Source organism: Oncorhynchus mykiss, chromosome 12 (genome assembly GCF_013265735.2).
Source record: "Oncorhynchus mykiss isolate Arlee chromosome 12, USDA_OmykA_1.1, whole genome shotgun sequence".
Classification (NCBI taxonomy): Eukaryota; Metazoa; Chordata; class Actinopteri; order Salmoniformes; family Salmonidae; genus Oncorhynchus; species Oncorhynchus mykiss.
In genome coordinates, this window is record NC_048576.1 from 68243235 (window position 1) to 68266632 (window position 23398).

The window sequence follows — 23398 nt, forward strand, 5'->3', positions numbered from 1 at the left end:
TGAATTGATTTATAGAGTACACTGGGTAATCATTCAGAAATGTATTGCATTTCATATAATGACCAACATTTCCATACTGGTTCAGACATACACTCTATATACAAAAGTATGTGGACACCCCTTCAAATTAGTTGATTCGGCCATTTCAGCCACACCCGTTCCTGACAGGTATAAAATCGAGCACACAGCCATACAATCTCCATAGACAAGCACTGGCTGTAGAATGGCCAATACTGAAGAGTTCAGTGACTTTCAATGTGGCACTGTCATAAAACAAGTCAGTTTGTCAAATTTCGTCCATGCCCCGGTCAACTGTAAGTGCTGTTATTGTGAAGTGGAAACATCTAGGAGAAACAATGGCTCAGCCGTTAAGTGAAAAGCCACACAAGCGCACAGAACGGGACCGCTGAAGTGCGTAGCACGTAAAAATTGTCTGTCCTTGGTTGCAACACTCACTACCGAGCTCCAAACTGCCTCTGAAAGCAACGTCAGCACAAGAACTGTTCATCGGGAGCTTCATGAAATGGGTTTCCATGGCCGAGCAGCCGCACACAAGCCTAAGATCACCATGCGCAATGCCAAGCCTCTGCTGGAGTGGTTGGTGTAAAGCTCGCCGCTATTGGACTCTGGAGCAATGGAAACACGTTTCTGGGGTGATGAATCACACTTCAACATCTGTCAGTCCGACAAATGAATCTGTGTTTGGCAGATGCTAGGAGAACGCTACCTGCCCGAATGCATAGTGCCAACTATAAAGTTTGGTGGAGGAGGAATAATGGTCTGCGGCTGTTTTTCAAGGTTCGGGCTAGGCCCCGTAGTTCCAGTGTAGGGAAATCTTAACGCTACAGCATACAATGACATTCTAGACGAACAGTTTGGGGAAGGCCCATTTCTGTTTCAGCATGACAATGCCCCCATGCACAAAGTGAGGTCCATACAGAAATGGTTTGTCAAGATTGATTTGGAAGGACTTGACTGGCATGTACAGAGCCCTGACCTCAACCCCATAGAAAACATTTGGGATGAATTAGTATGCCGACTGCGAGCCAGGCCTAATCGCTCAAAATCAGTGCACAACCTCACTAACGGTCTTGTGGCTGATTGGAAGCAAGTCCCTGCAGCAGTGTTCCCTCATCTATTGGAAAGCCATCCCAGAAGAGTGGAGGCTGCTATAGCAGCAAATGGGGGACCAACTCCATATTAATGTCCATCATTTTGGAATTAGATGTTCGACGAGCAGGTGTCATATACTTTTGGCCATGTAGTGTATTTACTGTAATGCATTATACTGTACGTATGTGCATACAGTACAGTAGATGGCGGTAAAGTACTTTTACTTGGCTAACCTGCATGCTATATAGATGAAGAAGAGTTTCTTGCCCAATCAGGAAATAGCGGCTGTATTCCGCGCCTGCGCGTTTGAAATATGATAATTTTGTTTATATGCTATGCTAGCTAGCTAGCGGAGTTTATTTTTGCATGTTAGGTTACCATTAACTTTCCTCTCTTCACTGTCTCGCCACTGTATCAAGAGAAAATAGAAAACGCTCTGCATGAAGGGCTGATGGAAAACGCAAGAGATTTGGTGAGCGCTATCATTGTGTTCTGTGTACATATCTGGTGTAATCCTATTTCCCCTTTCTTTGTTGTGGTTGTCAGACTGCAGCAGCTAGTTTAGCTAGGTAGGCGAGGCAACAGTAGTGCCAGCTAGTTACTGTAGCCGCAGAAAATAAAACAGACAGCTTTATTCCAGCATTGCCAGCCTTTCAATTGTTTAATAAAGCTAGCCGTTGTTGATGGCAAGTTGTGGTGCTGCATCTTCAACAATCTTCCAACCTTCTAGGGCAGCTTGTCCGCTTGTATAACAGCGCAATATTCAGCAGCTACCATTAACGTTACGTTAGCTGGCTAGCAAATCATTGCAAGAAGGCAGGCCCGTCATGTTAAATAGACCGCACTGCAGTGATTTTTGACGCTGTATTGTGGTGTCTTGCAGACTAATTCCTGGGATATCAGGTCATGAGCCAGCGCGTGCAGCTGTCATTTCAATATTGTGCTTTGGCAACAGAGGTTCTGAATAGAAAGGGGGCGGTGCACCACCGATTACATTAGCTATCGGTTACTGCAGTGCAAAACGTTTGGCATGTAGCTTACTTGCTGTATGTTGTCACAATATGTCGCTATTTTGATCACTGAGAACAGACATGTTTTAGTGTAAAAATGGTAGGTGAGCTACCACCAGATATGTGGTGGTGGGTGTTACGGTTATAATTGGTTAACATGTTGAGCTCTCAGCAATTTCCTTTATGGTTCAATGCAGTGTTATTCATAGATTAATTAATTGGTATGTAGCTATTGAATTGACATGTTATACTTTCAAAATCCCCTTCACTCTTCATCCGAATTCTGTCCGTGTTGCATGGAAACATTGCACATAGGCTACATATCCTCTTGGACCTCTATATGAACGCTTATCTAAAAAGGTTTATGGATGCAGTGATTGCTTTGCCGTTTTCAGATTTTTTTTTTATCAGCAGTAGGTTATCATGCAAAGCAACCACCTGCAGTGGCATGTGGGTAAGTGAGACTGCATTGACTGCACTGTGCTATCTCTATCTGACACAATCCTCTCTCTCCTACAGGCTGAACGGACTGTTCGTTCAGAAAGGAAGAGGCGGGACTCGTTTGGGATGTTCGATGGCTATGACAGCTGCAGTGAGGATTCTAGCAGTAGCTCGAGCTCTGAGGACAGTGATGAAGAGGTGCCCTCCCTCCCTGCCAGCCTGCCCATCATCAAGACCAACGGCCAGGTCTACACCTACCCCGATGGGAAGGCAGGAATGGGTTAGTAGTACTGTGACTGCCTCTGCCTATTGAACATAACCACTGATGACCACTTATTACAGGGAGGTAAAGGCAATAAATAACCACTTATTACAGGGTTGAACTGAGATGTTAGCATTCTATTATATGGCCATCTCTTCGACTGAACAGTACTCACACCTCGTTATCCCTCGTGTGTGTGTGTGTGTGTGTGTGTGTGTGTGTGTGTGTGTGTGTGTGTGTGTGTGTGTGTGTGTGTGTGTGTGTGTGTGTGTGTGTTTCACTCTCCACAGCCACCTGTGAGATGTGTGGGATGGTGGGAGTGAGAGATGCTTTCTACTCCAAAACCAAGCGCTTCTGCAGTGTATCCTGTTCAAGGAGCTACTCATCCAACTCTAAAAAAGCCAGCATACTGGCCAGATTGCAGGTAACAGCAAACTGCACTAAGTCTACTTCTATTGTCCTTGTATGTTCCTCTATAACCACCATTTTTAAGTTGAATTGACATTGAAAAGTTGTGTAAACAGGTTGTATTTATTTCATTTTAATTCCTTCCTCTGTGCATCATCCTCTGTGTATCTATAAGTAGCTATGTTTCCATTAACTGGTCCAGTAATAATTTTTATTTTTATTTTTTTGACATTTGGAAAGTTTGTATAGAAAATAGATGCAACAATTGCCTGCTACATTGTGTTTCCATTTAACTATATTGTCAATAAAAACAGCTGGACGTAATGACGTCACACCAAAACATATATACAAATGAAGGAGTTAGTGTTTCCATTAACCTTTAAGGCAAATTGAGCATTAATAAATTGTTGACAGCATGGATGCCCTCCCAACTATGTGTTTCATGTCTCAGGTAGCCCACAAAAGCCAGGATGGATATACTGCAATAATTTACTAATATTTGTCATATTCTAATAACTATCATGTTCCCACGTATTGCAACGGTCCGTTTCATTTCTATTTATTTATTTCACCTTTATTTAACCAGACAGGCAAGTTGAGAACCAGGCAGGCAAAGCAGTTTGACACATATAATAAAACAGAGAATTACACATGGAGTAAAACAAACATACAGTCAATAATACAGTAGAAAAATAAGTCTATATACAATGTGAGCAAATTAGGTGAGATAAGGGAGGTAAAGGCAATAAATAGGCCATGGTGGCGAAGTAAATACAAAATAGCAATTAAAACACTGGAATAGTAGATTTGACAGTAGATGAGTGTGCAAAGTAGAAATACTGGGGTGCAAAGGAGCAAAATAAATATATACAGTAGGGGAAGTGGTAGTTGTTTGTGCTATTTATAGATGGGCTATGTACAGGTGCAGTGATCTGTGAGCTGCTCTGACAGCTGGTGCTTAAAGCTAGTGAGGGAGATAAGTGTTTCCAGTTTAAGAGATTTTTGTAGTTCGTTCCAGTCATTGGCAGCAGTGAACTGGAAGGAGAGGCGGCCAAAGGAGGAATTGGCTCTGGGGGTGACAAGTGAGATATACCTCCTGGAACGCGTGCTGCAGGTGGGTGCAGCTATGGTGACCAGCGAGCAGAGATAAGGTGGGACTTTACCTAGCATAGTCATGGTGAAACTTGCATCCAGCCAACCAGAAACGTAAGGTGAAGCAGTTCAGGCATTCTTGAAATTCAGGACAATCGTTGTCCTGCAAAAAAAAAAAAACACAATTTTAATAGTTGAAAAAATAGATTTAGGCAGCAATAGGTATTTAGGGCTAAATGTTGAGTAGATATTTTTTTTGTTAGGGCTACGTGAATGCATCATGTACGTTCTAAATGATTTTGCAATCCTGTTTTCGAAAAACACCGTTTCCATCATAAATTGTTGCAGTAAAGAAAGTTAGACGAAATATATCCATCTCAGTCGAACTGATACAAGTGTTGTTGATCTTCAGAAAATGTATCCTATAATCTGCCGTTTCCGTTACACACGTCGCAATGATTTATTTTTGCTGAATAAACCTGGGACAAAGGAAACCTGCCTGGCTTGTATGATTCTTCTTCTATCTCTCTCCAATATGTGTTCCTTTATTATTATTTTCAAAGGGTAAACCACCAACGAAAAAAGCTAAAGTATTACAGAAGCAGCCTCTCATGGCGAAGTTGGCTGCCTATGCCCAGTACCAAGCCAACCAACAGTACCAAGCCAACCAACAGAATCAAGTCAAATCAAAAACGGGTAAGTTCCATGTAAAAGTCCATGACACGTGAAATGTATTTATTACCCATTACAAATGACTACAGTATAGGTGCAACAGTCTTCAAAGATGATTCTACTAGGGACTAGATTGAGATGATATCTTTCTCACTGTAAATAAAGAAGGTGATGATAACAAGGTGGTCGTTGATTGAGTTGTGTTCTCTCATGACGATACTTGTGGTGGTTGCAGTGATTCCTGTGAAAGGCTTTGATTGGGGACGCTACATAGGCACCGGCGACATTAACGGGGCACCCGTCGGCTGTTTCAAACATGTAAGCAACGCTCAGCTCAAACACTCCAAATGGTTGCTGGTGAAAAGTGACAGTGTGTGGAAGTCAGAACATGTAGACACAGCCAATATGGTATATCTTAAGTAACATTATACTTTTAAAGTAGAGATCACGCTCAGTGGATAAAAGATGCAAGCGTCTATGGTTGCCTCTCATGACGACTACTTATTAAGGGACTAATACTACAATAAATACAAAGTAATTGAATTTCAGCTTGGGCCTTTCTTGGTTGTTATAAAGAAGTAGATTCTTCTAGATATTAGAATGTGTTGATTTGTAACCTGGTAAGATGTTTTATGCTCCAGTACAACAAAACTCAACAGAGAAAGTATGTTAGAATATAACTCATCCCTACTGACCCATCAAACAGTGTGATGAATAGCTCGTCTGGATGTTTTGGAAATACGGTGTCATTCTTCCTCTGGGGGGGGGGGGGCTCTGGGATGGCAGGTAGCCTAGCGGTTAGAGCGTTGGGCCAGTAACCGAAAGGTCACTGGTTCGAATACCCAAGCCGACAAGGTGAAAAACCTGTCTGTGTTCTTGAGCAAGGCACTTAATCCTGATTTGCTCAAGGCGCGCAATACTACTATAGCTGACCCTGTGAAACAACACATTTTACTGCACCTCTCTGGTGTATGTGACAATAAAACATAAATAAATATATATATATTTATGTTTTATTGTCACATACACCGGACACTGTGTGTGTGAGTGTATATATATATATATACACACACACACACAGTTGAAGTCGGATGTTTACATACACTTAGGTTGGAGTCATTAAAAGTTATTTTTCAACCACTCCACAAATGTCTTGTTAACAAACTATAGTTTTGGCAAGTCGGCTAGGACATCGACTTTGTGCATGACACAAGTCATTTTTCCAACAATTGTTTACAGACAGATTATTTCACTTATAATTCACTGTATCACAATTCCAGTGGGTCAGAAGTTTACATACACAAAGTTGACTGTGCCTTGAAACAGCTTGGGAAATTCTGGAAAATGTCATGGTTTTAGAATCTTCTGATAGGCTAATTGACATCATTTGAGTCAATTGGAGGTGTACCTGTGGATGTATTTCAAGGCCTACCTTCAAACTCAAAATAAGCCAAGACCTCATAAAATGTTTTGTAGACCTCCACAAGCCTGGTTCATCCTTTGGAGCACCTTCCAAACGCCTGAAGGTACCACATTCATCTGTACAAACAATAGTATGCAAGTATAAACACCATGGGACCACGCAGCCGTCATATTGCTCAGGAAGGAGAGGAGACGTGTTCTGTCTCCTAGAGATGAACGTACTGTGGTGCAAAAAGTGCACATCAATCCCATAACAACAGCAAAATACCTTGTGAAGATGCTGGAGGAAACAGCTAAAAAAGTAGCTATATCCACAGTAAAATCAGTCCTATATCGACACAACCTGAAAGGCTGCTCAGCAAGGAAGAAGCCACCGCTCCAAAACCGCCATAAAATAGCCAGACTACGGTTTGCAACTGCACATGGGAACAAAGATCGTACTTTTTGGAAAAATGTCCTCTGGTCTGATGAAACAAAAATGGAACTGTTTGGCCATAATGACCATTGTTATGTTTGGAGGGAAAAGGGGGAGGCTTGCAAGCCGAAGAACACCATCTCAACCGTGAAGCACGGGGGTGGCAGCATCATCTTGTGGGGGTGCTTTGCTGCAGGAGTGACTGGTGCACTTCACAAAATAGATGGCATCATGAGGTAGGAAAAGTATGTGGATATATTGAAGCAACATCTCAAGACATCAGTCAGGAAGTTAAAGCTTGGTTGCAAATGGGTCTTCCAAATGGACAATGACCCCAAGCAAACTTCCAAAGTTGTTGCAAAATGGCTTAAGGACAACAAAGTCAAGGTATTGGAGTGGCCATCACGAGCCCTGACCTCAATCCTATAAAAAAATTGTGGGCAGAACTGAAAAAGCGTGTGCCAGCAAGGAGGCCTACAAACCTGACTCAGTTACACCAGCTCTGTCAGGAGTAATGGGCCACAATTCACCCAACTTATTGTGGGAAGCTTGTTGAAGTCTACCTGAAACGTTTGACCCAAGTTAAACAATTTAAAGGCAATGCTACCAAATACTAATTGAGTGTATGTAAACTTCTGACCCACTGGGAATGTGATGAAAGAAATACATTTATTCTCTCTACTATTATTCTGACATTTCACATTCTTAAAAAAAGTGGTGATCCTAACTAATCTAAAATATAATTTTTACTAGGATTAAATGTCAGGATTTGTGAAATTGAGTTCAAATGTATTTGGCTAAGGTGTATGTAAACTTCTGACTTCAACTGTGTGTGTATAACATTTTTTTTACATTGTTGAAGCTGCACTAATTGTGAGGATAGGTGACAATGAAGAGTATTAGCTTGCCATGATGCGTTTGGTTGTTTTAATTAATAGCAGTCCTTTTTGAGCGGACATATTTGTATTGTGATGTCGTTCTCTATGTTCAGCGTGTGTTGTCTTCTCTGCCTTAGGTTCCCATGGGAACTTCTTGGGGTGACCTTGCAGAAGGGGTGAGGGTAGAGGTGCCCAATACAGACAGCGGCCTGCCAATGAAAGTGTACTGGATAGCAGGAGTTATCAAATTAGCAGGTAACAAAGAAGCCCCAGAGAATCCTCTTCACTCTGAAATGCACCTGGTTGGATTCATAGATGATGGGGTACTTTCTCTGCATTGTTTTCATCAAACTCTGTTTACATATAGACATGTTACACTTAGATGTAACCTACACACAATGCTTGGAAACATAGATACTTCTCTCATCCAACAATACTCCTATGATTCATTTTTAAGGGTATTTCCGGATCAAAATTAGTAGAAAATCAGTGGTTTTCCTAATCTTAAAACATCATTGTGTTTCTCTCCGCAGGCTTTAAGGCACTGCTACGGTACGAGGGGTTTGATGGTGACTCTGGCAGGGATTTCTGGTGTAACATCTGTGTCCCTGACATCCACCCGGTGGGCTGGTGTGCAGCAGGAGGAAAGCCCCTGGTTCCTCCCAAGTGTAAGAGTAACAGAGGGAGTCACTTAGAAAACAGCCAGGATATTTGTGGCCATAAAGTTAATAATGATAATGCCTTTATTTTGCAAAGCACCTTTCCTGAATTATGCTCAAGGTCACCAAATCAGTGCTCAGTGCTCTTTTTAAACAAGGTACTGTATTTTGTTATGTACACGGCATGCGTAGTCTGTTCTCTGAAAGGTAATTAGAACAAATTATAGTACCTTACTTTGTTTTGCCAAGATAAGGATATATGCTCTGTTACAAGTGGTGGGGCAAGTGTTAAGTCATTTATAATTTCTGACCTGTTTGAGAGAATCATTTCTAATCTATCCCAAACGTTGTCTGACTGTTTCACCTTAGCCATTCAGCACAAGTGCACCAACTGGAAAGCGTTTCTTGTGAAATGCCTAACAGGAGCAAAGACTCTACCTATTGATTTCTCCACCAAGGTGAGCTACAACTCTTCATCACAAGACACTCCAACTCCTCACTCATAGTACAAACATGCATCAAATATCAATGTGAGAAGATGAATAGGCTTGTATTATTTCCACAAATGCAATGCTAATAACCTTATGCCACTACCAGTACAAACATGCATTGCATGTATTATTATATAGTGACATATGCTATAATGCCTAACTGGATTGTCAAGTAACCTTGTAGAATCCTCACCTCCTCACCCTTCCCCAGGTGCAGCAGAGCATGCAGTTCCCCTTTAAGAAGCTGATGCGTGTGGAGGTGGTGGATAAGACTCACCTGTGCCGGACGCGGGTGGCCCTGGTAGAGCAGGTGATCGGCGGTCGACTTCGGCTCGTCTACGAGGAGTGCTCGGACGGCTCGGATGACTTCTGGTGCCACATGTACAGCCCACTGATACACAGCATCGGCTGGTCCCGCGGCATCGGACACCGCTTCAAGAGATCGGGTCAGTGACCATAGTGGGGAGGGCACGCGAGACTAGGCACGCGGGTCTGACACATGAGGGTCTGACGCATGAGGGTCTGACGCATGAGGGTCTTACGCATGAGGGTCTTACGCATGAGGGTCTTACACATGAGGGTCTTACACATGAGGGTCTTACACATGAGGGTCTTACACATGAGGGTCTTACACATAAGGGTAAAGATTTGCTTAGTGTTTTAAGGATCCTGAAAATCTCAACATGGGTGAAACACTTAGGCACTTTAAGATTCTAGTTGTTTCTGTATGATTTATATGGACTTTTAGGGTTTGATTGTTGTCCATTAATGACCGATACTCTTCCTTGTTTCAGATGTCTCAAAGAAACTTGATGGCCAAGTAGATGCCCCAGGACAGCTTTTTGTGAAGGTGAGTTCAAATAAATGTTTCAATTTGCCACTTGACTTAGTTGATTCAAATATTGTTCTGGTCTCTGACATTTGTTTGATACGTGGCACAATCTCTCTCAGGTGAAGGATGTTGACCAGAGCGGGGAGTGGTTTAAAGATGGCATGAAGCTGGAGGCTATTGACCCTCTGAATCTATCAGCTATTTGTATTGCTACTGTTAGAAAGGTAAGCCCTATAATCGTGATGAGAAATATGACTGACAGAGAAATGAGGGAAATAAAGACAAATGACATTGCACGTGTAACAGAGTTGTACACATTCACCCTCCCTGCCTTCTCTTCTTCCAGGTCTTGGCGGATGGATACCTCATGATCGGAATTGATGGTTCCGAGGCAGCTGATGGCTCTGACTGGTTCTGCTATCACTCCACCTCTCCCTCTATCTTTCCTGCTGGATTCTGTGAAATCAACACAATTGAACTCACCCCTCCACGTGGTACACACTGAATTACATTACATTGTGTGGTAAAAGCATAATCACAATTGTCTATTTGAGTTTATTTGTAGTACCAAGAGAGTGCGCACCACTGATTCTTACCTCACAGTGGCTATTTCAATTGGCCAGCCAGTTGCTGTTACTTGTAGCCTCAATAAGTAAGTCTTTTCTGCAGGGTACACAAAACTCCCATTCAGATGGTTTGACTACCTCAGGGAAACGGGTTCAGTGGCAGCTCCGGTGAAGCTCTTTAACAAGGTAACCTTGTTCAGCTTTGTCTGCTAGCTATTTTGCCTGTTAAGTCATTTTGACTCTTTACTTTTGTTCTCAGTCTGTTAGTTAGACTGAATTTGTTGTCAAAACCAACTACTTGCTGTCTGAGTAACCCTTTACATTTTTCATCTATTTGAAGTTTGATTGTTTATGCACTTTGGCTTTTTCAAATTGCTTGATTTCTGTCAGTAGTGTAGTCGTTACAGGATATTAGTCCGAATAAGAAAGACCAATGGCATCTGAGTGCAGTGAAGTTAAGACTAGTAGCCCACCAATGTACAACTTTGCTTGCTTGCAGTTATGAGTGTTATGAGAAATTCCATTATGAGTCCACCAGCTGAATGTCCCCTTCTCTTTGTTGACTTTAAAGGAGGTTCCAAACCATGGGTTCCGCCCTGGCATGAAGCTGGAGGCTGTGGACCTGATGGAGCCCCGGCTGGTGTGTGTTGCCACAGTGACACGTATTGTATATAGACTGCTGCGCATCCATTTTGACGGCTGGGAGGACGAGTATGATCAGTGGGTGGATTGTGAATCACCTGACCTCTACCCTGTGGGTTGGTGTCAGCTGACTGGCTACCAACTACAGCCACCAGCTGTGCTAGGTGAGTTTTTTTTTTAATATTCTGTTTATTGGGATTTTTCAACCATTTTTACACAAAGACAAAGATATACATTTTCTTACTGCAAGGTCTGAACTAGCTCTAGCCTAGCCCAAAACGACCTTCTGGAAAACCAAGTCGGATTTTTAATTAGCATCATCCCCCAAATGATCTTGACTGTAATCTCCCAAATAACCAAAACTACCAATACAGGTAGAACTGCTAAATACAAAAAACACCCACCAAGACAGTCAAAACATCAAACTTCATTTAAGCAAAACACAGAAACCTTCAGATAACCAAAACACGGTGACTTTTACGCAAACCTTTAATCTGAAACCAATTCTAGTAATGTAGGAAAATTGAGCTAAAGCATTGCATTTTTTTTGAACGAGTTGAGACGAGCTGTGCTGAACAAATGTATGAATGAATGAGTTGTTCTCTGGTTTGTGCTTTTTTTTCAGCCTCTAGAGAGCTCCCTCCGAGTGTGACAAAGCAGAAGAAGAAATCCCAGCAGTACAAAGGCCAAAAGAAAAGTGGGTCATCCGTCCCCTCGTTTTGCCCCGTGCCTCTGCCTCCTCCCCCGCACCCTCCCCTTTCCCTCTTTCTTTCTCTATTTAAGGGCAAAGCTGCACTCACCGCGGCTCTTCATGGTTGTTGCTCTGCATCTCTATTCACACCAAAACAGCATTGAAACCAAGTCAAAACCCTCCTACACCAGATTGAATGTTCGTACCAGTGTGAAGCTGTTACCTCAGGCTGAAGAAAAATCTTCAATGACTACAATAAAATACAAATCATTTGATTATGTAGGCCCATAGTGTAGATCTTTTTATAGTATGCTTGGTTTTTATGTTCCTTCAGTCTTTGTTAGTCATGCCAGACATTACATTAGACTGTAAACTCTCCTTCCAGACTCGCATTAAGCATCTCCAATCCAAAATTAAATCTAGAATCGGCTTCCTTCACTCATGCTGCCAAACATACCCTTGTAAAACTGACCATCCTACCGATCCTCGACTTCGGTGATGTCATCTATAAAATAGCCTCCAACACTCTACTCAACAAACTGCATGCAGTCTATCACAGTGCCATCCATTTTGTCACCAAAGCCCCATATACTACCCACCATTGCGACCTGTACGCTCTCGTTGGTTGGCCCTCGCTTCATACTCATCCCATCCACTGGTTACAGGTTATCTACAAGTCTCTGCTAGGTAAAGCCCCGCCTTATCTCAGCTCACTGGTCACCATAGCAGCACCCACTCGTAGCACGCGCTCCAGCAGATATATCTCACTGGTCACCCCCCAAAGCCAATTCCTCCTTTGGTCGTCTTTCCTTCCAGTTCTCTGCTGCCCATGACTGGAACGAACTGCAAAAATATCTGAAGCTGGAGACTCACATTTCCCTCACTAGCTTTAAGCACCAGCTTACAGATCACTGCACCTGTACATAGCCCATCTGTAAACAGCCCATCTATCTACCTACCTCATCCCCATACTGGTATTTATTTATTTTGCTCTTTTGCACCCCAGTATCTTTACCTGCACATTCATCTTCTGCCAATCTACCATTCCAGTGTTTAATTGCTATATTGTAATTACATCGCCACCATGGCCTATTTATTTCCTTAACTTACCTCAATTGCACTCACTGGTATATAGATTTTTTATTTTCTTTTGTTCTACTGTATTATTGACTGTATGTTTTGTTCATTCCATGTGTAACTCTGTGTTGTTGTATGTTTCGAACTGCTATGCTTTATCTTGGCCAGGTCACAGTTGCAAATGAGAACTTGTTCTCAACTAGCCTACCTGGTTAAATAAAGGTGAAATAAATCAAAAATAAACATCAAGCTTTCCTGAATAACTTACATTTCTAAGACATTTTTACCTAGATTTGAATATTTCAATGTTACCTTATGTTATTAATCATTAATAAGTAGTCACACGTCAAAAACAGCAAAGGTATAAGAGACATGAAGGTAACAGCAGAGCTGAAAAAAACATTTTACCGTTGTCTTGATTTTTAGAGAGGAAGATCCCCATTGGCAAGCGGCCAGTGAGTTTGTCGGGGGTGGTATTGAGTGGAGTGCCCCAGAGGAACCTATCTGGAGACGAGAACATGACCCCGCCAGACTACCCATCTCCTCCCACGCCAGCATCTGCCCCGGGGAACGCACAGCCTCCCTCGGCAGCCCAGGAACTCGGCCCCAACGGAAAGCCAGGTAACCTAAGCCACCCTACCAACTGAACTCAAATTAGAAACCCATGTTAAGCCTGGTAGTTGGGTAGGGATGTCCGCTGCTGAAACTGAAAAGTGTAGTTGTCCAAGGACTCTACCCCATCTCAACATCAACCATCTTGATAAGGCAACTTATTTTCTCCTTTATCTCCTGAGTTTTATAATTCTTCCTCTCCTTCTTGTCTTTCAATTCCCCATCTTTCCTACTTCTCTACTTGCCCTCTTTTTTTTCTTTTTTTTTTAAGGGGTAACGCTGAAGGAGGAGGTTCAGGAGACGGACGAGTTCAACTTCCCGCAGGGCACAGCCTCTGACCTAGAGAACAACGGCTCCGGCTGCAGTTACTACATCAAACAGGAGCCCTGAGTCTCCGTGGGGCACTGCTGCACCCACCACCGGAGGGCCAGCCTAAGGGCAAGAAGGAGCCTGTCCCACTCCCTCCCTCTCCACAGCACCAGAGACCATGGGCCCTGGGTGGCATCCCCACAACATTAACATGGAAGGTCACCAAGTGCTCCAAGCTGTGCCCATAGAGAGATTCAGGACAGAGCGGCTCAAAGACTAGTTCCAAACAGACAGCGCAAACGGGGAGAGTAGAAAATAAAGGAAAAAAGAGGTGCGTAAATGACAACTTTACGTTTCAGTTCAGTTTTTTGTACTTCAACAAAAAAAAGTTTTTGTACGACTTTTTCAAATCCGAGATCTTTTTGTGCATCTCTCGTATTCGTTACTTTGAGGTAGGGTAATCTTTTGATGGATAAACTATGTGATGTTTGAGTGTATATATAATCAGATTTTCCAAAAAACAGGGTGTATGTACAGTTGAAGTCGGAATTTTACATACAGTGCCTTGCGAAAGTATTCGGCCCCCTTGAACTTTGCGACCTTTTGCCACATTTCAGGCTTCAAACATAACGATATGAAACTGTATTTCTTTGTGAAGAATCAACAACAAGTGGGACACAATCATGAAGTGGAAGGACATTTATTGGATATTTCAAACCTTTTTAACAAATCAAAAACTGAAAAATTGGGCGTGCAAAATTATTCAGCCCCCTTAAGTTAATACTTTGTAGCGCCACCTTTTGCTGCGATTACAGCTGTAAGTCGCTTGGGGTATGTCTCTATCAGTTTTGCACATCGAGAGACTGACATTTTTTCCCATTCCTCCTTGCAAAACAGCTCGAGCTCAGTGAGGTTGGATTGAGAGCATTTGTGAACAGCAGTTTTCAGTTCTTTCCACAGATTCTCGATTGGATTCAGGTCTGGACTTTGACTTGGCCATTCTAACACCTGGATATGTTTATTTTTGAACCATTCCATTGTAGATTTTGCTTTATGTTTTGGATCATTGTCTTGTTGGAAGACAAATCTCCGTCCCAGTCTCAGGTCTTTTGCAGACTCCATCAGGTTTTCTTCCAGAATGGTCCTGTATTTGGTCTCCATCCATCTTCCCATCAATTTTAACCATCTTCCCTGTCCCTGCTGAAGAAAAGCAGGCCCAAACCATGATGCTGCCACCACCATATTTGACAGTGGGGATGGTGTGTTCAGGGTGATGAGCTGTGTTGCTTTTACGCCAAACATAACATTTTGCATTGTTGCCAAAAAGTTCAATTTTGGTTTCATCTGACCAGAGCACCTTCTTCCACATGTTTGGTGTGTCTCCCAGGTGGCTTGTGGCAAACTTTAAACAACACTTTTTATGGATATCTTTAAGAAATGGCTTTCTTCTTGCCACTCTTCCATAAAGGCCAGATTTGTGCAATATACGACTGATTGTTGTCCTATGGACAGAGTCTCCCACCTCAGCTGTAGATCTCTGCAGTTCATCCAGAGTGATCATGGGCCTCTTGGCTGCATCTCTGATCAGTCTTCTCCTTGTATGAGCTGAAAGTTTAGAGGGACGGCCAGGTCTTGGTTGATTTGCAGTGGTCTGATACTCCTTCCATTTCAATATTATCGCTTGCACAGTGCTCCTTGGGATGTTAAAAGCTTGGAAAATCTTTTTGTATCCAAATCCGGCTTTAAACTTCTTCACAACAGTATCTCGGACCTGCCTGGTGTGTTCCTTGTTCTTCATGATGCTCTCTGCGCTTTTAACGGACCTCTGAGACTATCACAGTGCAGGTGCATTTATACGGAGACTTGATTACACACAGGTGGATTGTATTTATCATCATTAGTCATTTAGGTCAACATTGGATCATTCAGAGATCCTCACTGAACTTCTGGAGAGAGTTTGCTGCACTGAAAGTAAATGGGCTGAATAATTTTGCACGCCCAATTTTTCAGTTTTTGATTTGTTAAAAAAGTTTGAAATATCCAATAAATGTCGTTCCACTTCATGATTGTGTCCCACTTGTTGTTGATTCTTCACAAAAAAATACAGTTTTATATCTTTATGTTTGAAGCCTGAAATGTGGCAAAAGGTCGCAAAGTTCAAGGGGGCCGAATACTTTCGCAAGGCACTGTACACTTAGGTTGGAGTCATTAAAACTCGTTTTTGAACCACTCCACAAATTTCATGATAACAAACTATAGTTTTGGCAAGTTGGGACATCTACTTTGTGCATGACACAAGTCATTTTTCCAACAATTGTTTACAGACAGATTATTTCACTTATAATTCACTGTATCACAATTCCAGTGTGTCAGAAGTTTACATACACAAAGTTGACTGTGCCTTTTAAACAGCTTGGAAAATTCCGGAAAGTTATGTCATGGCTTTAGAATCTTCTGATAGGCAAACTGACATAATTTGAGTCAATTGGAGGTGTACCTGTGGATGTATTTCAAGGCCTACCTTCAAACTCAGTGCCTCTTTGCTTACCATCATTGGGAAATCAGCCAAGACCTCAGAAAATAAAGAGCAATTTCCAAATGCCTGAAGGTACCACGTTCATCTGTACAAACAATAGTATGCAAGTATAAACACCATGAGAACACGCAGCCATCATACTGCTCAGGAAGGAGACACGTTCTGTCTCCTAGAGATGAACGTACTTTGGTGCGAAAAGTGCAAATCAATCCCATAACAGCAGCAAAGGACCTTGTGAAGATGCTGGAGGAAACGGGTACAAAGTATCTATATCCACAGTAAAACGAGTCCTATATCGACATAACCTGAAAGGCCACTCAGCAAGGAAGAAGCCACTGCTCCAAAACCGGCATAAAATAGCCAGACTAACGTTTGCAACTGGACAAGGGGACAAAGATCGTACTTTTTGGAGAAATGTCCTCTGGTCTGATGAAACAAAAATAGAACTGTTTGGCCATAATGACCATCATTATGTTTGGAGGAAAAAGGGGGAGACTTGCAAGCCGAAGAACACCATCCCACCCGTGAAGCACGGGGGTGCCAGCATCATGTTGTGGGGGTGCTTTGCTGCAGGAGTGTCTGGTGCACTTCACAAAATAGATGGCATCATGAGAAGGAAAAGTATGTGGATATATTGACGCAACATCTCAAGACATCAGTCAGGAAGTTAAAGCTTGGTCGAAAATGGGTCTTCCAAATGGACCCAAGCATACTTCCAAAGTTGTGGCAAAATGGCTTAAGGACAACAAAGTCAAGGTATTGGAGTGGCCATCACAAAGCCCTGACCTCAATCCTATAGAACATTTGTGGGCAGAACTGAAAAAGCGCGTGCAAGCGAGGAGGCCTACAAACCTGACTCAGTTACACCAGCTCTGTCAGGAGGAATGGGCCAAAATTCACCCAACTTATTGTGGGAAGCTTGTGGAAGGCTACCCGAAACGTTTGACCCTAGTTAAACAATTGAACAACATTGCTACCAAATACTAATTGAGTGTATGTAAACTTCTTGACCCACTGGGAATGTGATGACGGAAATAAAAGCTGAATAAATCATTCTCTCCTCTACTGTTATTCTGACATTTCACATTCTTACAATAAAGTGGTGACCCTAACTGACCTTAGACAGGGAATTCTTATTAGGATTAAATGTCAGGAATTGTGAAAAACAGAGTTTTAAATGTATTTGTCTAAGGTGTATATAAACTTCCGACTTCAACTGTATGTCGGTATTGAATGGACTAAACCTTACTGGTAAAAAAAAAACAATCACTCAGATATAAAGTAGAAACACCCCACCAATCAGCTTCATTACAGTTCCACACATTAAACTAAGATTTGAGCACCTGACCACAATCTCTGGATCTTGTGTTCCATTTGTGTGATAGCCAATCATGACTGACAGCTATCACTGGGACATTTACCATGGAGAATGTGGACGAGCCCCGAATCTCAGGTCGATCCTTTTCCCACACTATATTTCCCATGCCTTATTTAAAGTATGTTTACAAATATTACTCCTCTTGGCCAGTTGATTGCAGGCAAATTTGTCAAATCCAAAAAATTCTACTCTATGAAAAACAGGTCATTCACTGTGGTAATATTTAGTTCTATCATAGTTTACTACACAATGATATGCAAACCTTGACTCTTGTGTCAAATAGTACAGAGATATATCTGAAATGTGTTATATCTAATGTATGTAGCATTATTCTACATGAATTATGTCATAATTCAGAGCGATACTATAAATGTGAGTCAAGGAAATATTCAAGCCACTGTAAGAGTCGGGCTATTGTTCGTCATTATCACCATTAGTGTTTCATCACTTCACTACCATCAACAACATGAGAACCATTTATCTAAATAGAGAATGTACTGCCTTTTGTAAAAGAAAATCTTCAAAATAATGCTATGTTTGCTCTTCCTCTTTTAGAACTTGAATGTTGCAAGGTAGTCAGGTTCTGGTCAATCCGCACATCAAGGTGATTTTCATGACAATTTAAATCACTTTGTGTGCATATTTCTTAGTAAGTGATTGGTAGGCTTGGGTTAAATTGTCACACTCACTGACTCATGATTTTATTCATAGGCCATCCTTTCGTTGGGAGATATTAAATGAATGTCAATATTGATTTCTAAAACAAAATATATCACATTAGATATTTATTAACAAAGCATACAGTATATAACAGAGCCAATTTACAAACATATGGTGATTTATTTTGTGCCATATGAGGGATTATAATCTACATACTTTATCAAATATCCACTGCACTCCATTGTCTCACTTTATATACCAGTAAGGTTGACAATTTACTCTCAGGAAATCTTAGCGTATTGTATTATAGGCTTCTTCGTCGTTATGGTTATTGAGAAAGGTGTTGTCATTGGCTGTTGGCATGCTGAAATTAGGCTTCAGAGATTGATGTGGTCAACAGTAACAAAAATGTGTTAGTCCAAGATCGGTCTTTAAAGTAAATGTGTCACTTGGTAAACCATCTCACTAATGTAGAGACCTATCTGAATGTGATACAAGGTCCCATTTCAAGTGGATTTGTCATATATTTTGTCTCTAGAGGTAGGATTTAACTGTCTGTCACTGTCTGATCATGTGTAGGTGTTTCTTGAACAATTTTTTTTTTCTCTCCAAAAGTTCAGTTAAATGTTAGCTTTGTCGATTTGTCTTACTGTTGTTACTGTTTGTTTCAATGTCTGGCCCTGAGTGAAACTCAAACTAGTATTAGTCTCAATGAAAATGTACATTTTACGCGTTGGCTGGTGTAAACCAGCTCAGGTGACCATGGTGATGCCAAAGATTGCCGAAGGTCACTGTCAAGCAATAACGTCTTATCACAGTACTCTCCTAATGCAGTGAGATCCTAAGCTTTGAGCTGTACTTTCACTCAAACTTTAGACTGTGCATCAAAGACTGAATGGTGGAAATATACATTACATTATGTTAATATATGGTATGACTGTTTTGAGGTGACAAACCTTGTCTCCATCGTCCTTGTAACACAAATGTTAAACATGAGAATTAATTGAATTTGAATGAAGAAAAGAAACGCACAAAATATAGGGCTACACTATTCTGATCATGACGTTCAAATGCATTATTTCATCAATATTATAATCAATATAAGAAAACAAGACTTTGAGGGTGTGTTTGTTAACCAAAATATGTGCATGCAGCAGTGAACATGTCCTCGTGTGCTTAACTAGTTGATCTTGGTTTATGTGTAACTGTTGGTCTTTGCACTAACATGGGTCTGTGTGCTTGTTTCTATTGTGAAACCCCTTCATTGTCTTTATGGTGCTATATATATATATATTTGATATTCATAACCTTTTAAGAATTAAACGATTTTCATAAACTGTGGCCATGGAGAAATTCAGTTCTCTTGTATTTTGGATACAACTATGAAAGATTTGTATTAACTGCCAAAACATTCTTTGCATGGCACTTATGGGATAAATTATTTTTTTCTTCATCCAAGTATGTTTTTGTTCCTTGGTTTCCATGGTAAATGTGCTGTGAACATGAAGTTTACTAAGCTACAGTATATCAAATACAAAAGTAAAGAAATGTTTAGATGTTTACTTTCATTTAACATGTTTGAATTTTGCAGCATGTTTGTGGAAAAAGTATTGTAAAATAAATTTAATTTACTTTCTACACTGCATAAAAATATGCCAGCGTCCATTGTTTTACCTACACCATTAACGGAATACTTCAGGGTTATGGCAATGAGGACCTAGACTTGGCACTCCGGTACCGCTTACCATGTGGTAGCAGAGAGAACAGTATGACAATTATGGCCTTCCTGATACGGCCTGGTATAGAGGTCATCATTGAGCTAAAGTTGAGCCAATGCCAACTTCCTTCATACTGGACAAACATTCATCAATCAGCTCATTGGACACTGGGGAAGTAGAAAACATTCACTGCCCCCCCCCCCCAATCACTGTTTTAGACCTGGGACACCAGGTGGGTGCAATTTAGGTAGAACAGAAAATTAGCAGGTGCCAGACCTCACAGGGTAAGCGTTGAATACCCCTGCTATCGTTAATGTTACCAAGTTGAGCCAATTCAACAGGGGACCAATATAGCAGGCATTTAGGTTAACATCCCACTTTGGCAAGTCAAACATCCAGAAGGGTGTAGTTGACAATACCTAACCATCACATTGCAAATATTATCTGCACAAGATGCTGTAATGTTGCCCAAACAGTTAAGGTCTAACCTGTCAGGCTTGCCCAATGGAAAACAGGTATCAGAACTGTCACGGTTGTAGAATTACGCTGACCCAATTAGGTAGTACACCCACATTTAGACCCCGCCCCCCTCACAGCAGAGCATAATCAGCTATACTAGAGGGCACCCTGAACAGTAACACCTTAAACAAATGGCATGTAAACATCTTGCAAATTGTGAAGGATATCCAACAGCATTCCTTGCCATTTCTGAATATGTTGAAGCCCCTTCAATATTAGCCCACACTGACTGAACAGAAGCCAGACAATACCAATTCAAGAAATCAACGCTTTAATCAAGTAAACTAGGCGAGCCTTGCATATTCCACTTCATGATTGTTTTTTTTATTGACATTTGTAAGTGCCTTCAAGTCACAAGGTACATGAACAACTCCAGATCAACAGCATTCAGAATGGTTTGCGATAAGTCAGTTCCAGTTGCAATTCCATTTTATTTACTCATACAGGAATCCATGTTGGCAGCTCTTGTACTCAACCACCTCCTCTGGCTTGAACCACAGGCCGATCTCCTTTTTGGCACTATCAAGGGAGTCACTGCCGTGGATGATGTTCCTGTAATGGCAAAAGGCAAATCAGCAACTCTGCATCATGTGGATAACAGACTAAGTTTATTGGAACTATAGCCACTGCAGAAGACATCTCTACACAGAAAATCAGTTACAGCATGAATATTTTAATCAGATTCCTGGCCAACGATGGTCCACACATTTTTATGCTGCACCCACTACTCAAATTGGTTTGGCACTTTAATTCTTCCCATATGAGATTCTGTATGGACAGGCATCAGTGGACACTTACCTGCCAAGCGTGATACAGAGGTCACCGCGGATGCTGCCGGGCTTGGAGTCTGCAGGGTTGGTCTCTCCCAGCATCAGTCTACCGTTCTTCACAACATTCAGGCCTTCCCAGATCTGAACACAAGGGGAGGGTAAAATTGAGGCTTGAGTGGAACAATACATTCTATCACAATCACTGCTCAAGAGAACCTGAAGTATTGTGTTCAGGGTGGCATTAGCAGTGAGCGAGCATTTTGAAGAGGCCTGCGAGTAGTGTCTGGAGGATAGTTACCATGGCAACAACGGGACCAGAGTGCATGAAGGCGCAAAGGCCACCATAGAAGGGCATGTCCTTCAGGTCAATGTAGTGCTGCTTGACATGGTCCTCAGATGCCTGCAATCACAAAGACTCAGTTCAATGCCGTTGAACCCTACAAGACGCACCTCTGAAAAGATGCAGTTACTCACATACCTGGAGCATCTTCATGGCCACAAGCCTGAAGCCCCTCTGCTCAAAGCGCTTAATGATCTCCCCCACAAGCCCCCTCTGGACACCATCGGGCTTGATGGCAATGAAGGTACGTTCGGTGTTTGCCATGGTGCTGCAACATGAGGATAGAGATGGTAGTGGGCCATCAGTGAAATGCACTTTAACAATGAATAAACTGCCTAATTTGTGGTTATGCAAATGGCCTCTGATTTGGATGGAGTAAGCCAGGCCACTCTGCACAATACATCAGCTCAACCTTATCAATGTACCGCTAGTTGACAGCTCTTCAATGTCACCTCGACTGCTATGGAGTGAACAGATGTACTGTACCTAGTGGGATAGTGGCCAAGGCCAGTACAAATCTATTCTTATCACCATCCTGCGGAAAGTATTCCCACATGCCCATTCCATGCCTATGGGGTATTTAGTATGAATTTGTTTCGTTGCCAATGCGCAACTCATGTAACATACATGGGCAAACGAGGAGTTTGTTTTACTGGTACTGTAGCTTAGTTAATGGTAGTGCAACGTGAGCTCAGGCTTTAGCCGTTTTATGTTTAGATTTATGAAAAGTACGGTTCACTACATTCGACTGCAACCAGATGCTGCAGCAGTGTGACAATGCAGTGTTGAACTATAGCGCAAGCTTAACTTCATTGGGCTTTCAAAAATATAAATTCAATAACCTACCGACTTAAGTACATTAAAATGACAGTCATCTAATCAAATCACAACCACACGAACTGCGCACAGATAAGCGAATTTGACAGAAGTTAACATTTTTACATCGACATTGTTAAAGTGTTTGAATGACCAACGAAAAGCAGTTCACGTTAACTTGCCATGTCCAGATTTAATGCAAATCCGAGTTACTGACATTAATTTAACTTTCTAAGCGAGCTACGGAGGACGTTAAAGAAATAAACTTGAGCACATCCCAATGTTGAAAGCAGCCATATTTAGTAAATGCCACATGGCCCGGTTTGCCACTGCCGTTGGTCGAAATATATTCCAAGTAGATTAAAGTCGAATTGTCAAGTACTTGCCACCTACAACTGAGTTTATTGTAACACGAATGCGACAAATAAATTGGCTTAAGGTAACCTGCAAGGCTTAACTAGTTTGCTTTGTAAATTAACTGATAACACCACGCAAGCCAATCACGTCCGGTGAAACTGAAATGCACATCCCCGGTGTTTACGAGATAGCATGCTATCGATAGTTAATATATGACTGATCCAAGTCATTGGTTTACTATTAGGATGGGACTTAACTTTAAAGCGTCACACAATGCATGTCAATTAGCTAGCGAGTTGGGTAGAAACGGGCGAAGAACCAAGCCGTTACGTGGCATCCTAGCTAACAGTTGGCTAACGTTAGTCAATGTGAAAGGCAAAACACAAGCGAGACCTATCCACCAACTTCCTAAAAGCATGAAAGGAATAGATCGACAACGATAAGACGCGTAAAACACAACGCTGTGATTTAATGCAAAATTAAGGGAGTTGTGGCGCCACCATTCAAGTAGCATACCTTTAAAGTTGAGATGAAGAGACTGACAGAAGACCCAGGAGACAACCGTTCAAGGCAGGGAAACAATCAGTAAGGACAAGAATTGATGACAGCTAGTTTATAAAGGCTGCCGAGTGAATGGGTGGGGCTTGGATGAGGTCAAAAATGGATTGACATGTTGCTTGCCTGCCTATTAATCACCAATGTTATTTTGTGC

General features: G+C 41.7%; 2 protein-coding genes across 2 annotated transcripts; one reads left to right on the top strand and one right to left on the bottom strand.

The window, feature by feature from the left end:
* The first annotated feature begins 1420 nt into the window (after positions 1-1420).
* Positions 1421-14230, top strand: LOC110538119 (MBT domain-containing protein 1-like). The gene is made up of 17 exons (XM_021624720.2): positions 1421-1585; positions 2643-2844; positions 3117-3250; positions 4890-5022; positions 5234-5316; positions 7851-7968; positions 8247-8381; positions 8742-8830; positions 9075-9309; positions 9658-9713; positions 9815-9919; positions 10042-10189; positions 10365-10447; positions 10833-11067; positions 11529-11600; positions 13098-13292; positions 13555-14230. Exons 1-17 carry the CDS (start codon positions 1565-1567, stop codon positions 13671-13673), a joined length of 2163 nt encoding a protein of 720 aa, XP_021480395.1. The 5' UTR covers positions 1421-1564; the 3' UTR covers positions 13674-14230.
* Positions 14231-20657: 6427 nt separating this feature from the next.
* Positions 20658-23350, bottom strand: LOC110538120 (nucleoside diphosphate kinase B). The gene is made up of 5 exons (XM_021624721.2): positions 23203-23350; positions 21652-21781; positions 21472-21573; positions 21202-21314; positions 20658-20955 (listed from the first exon to the last, which is right to left on the bottom strand). Exons 2-5 carry the CDS (start codon positions 21775-21777, stop codon positions 20838-20840), a joined length of 459 nt encoding a protein of 152 aa, XP_021480396.2. The 5' UTR covers positions 21778-21781; positions 23203-23350; the 3' UTR covers positions 20658-20837.
* Positions 23351-23398: the final 48 nt, after the last annotated feature.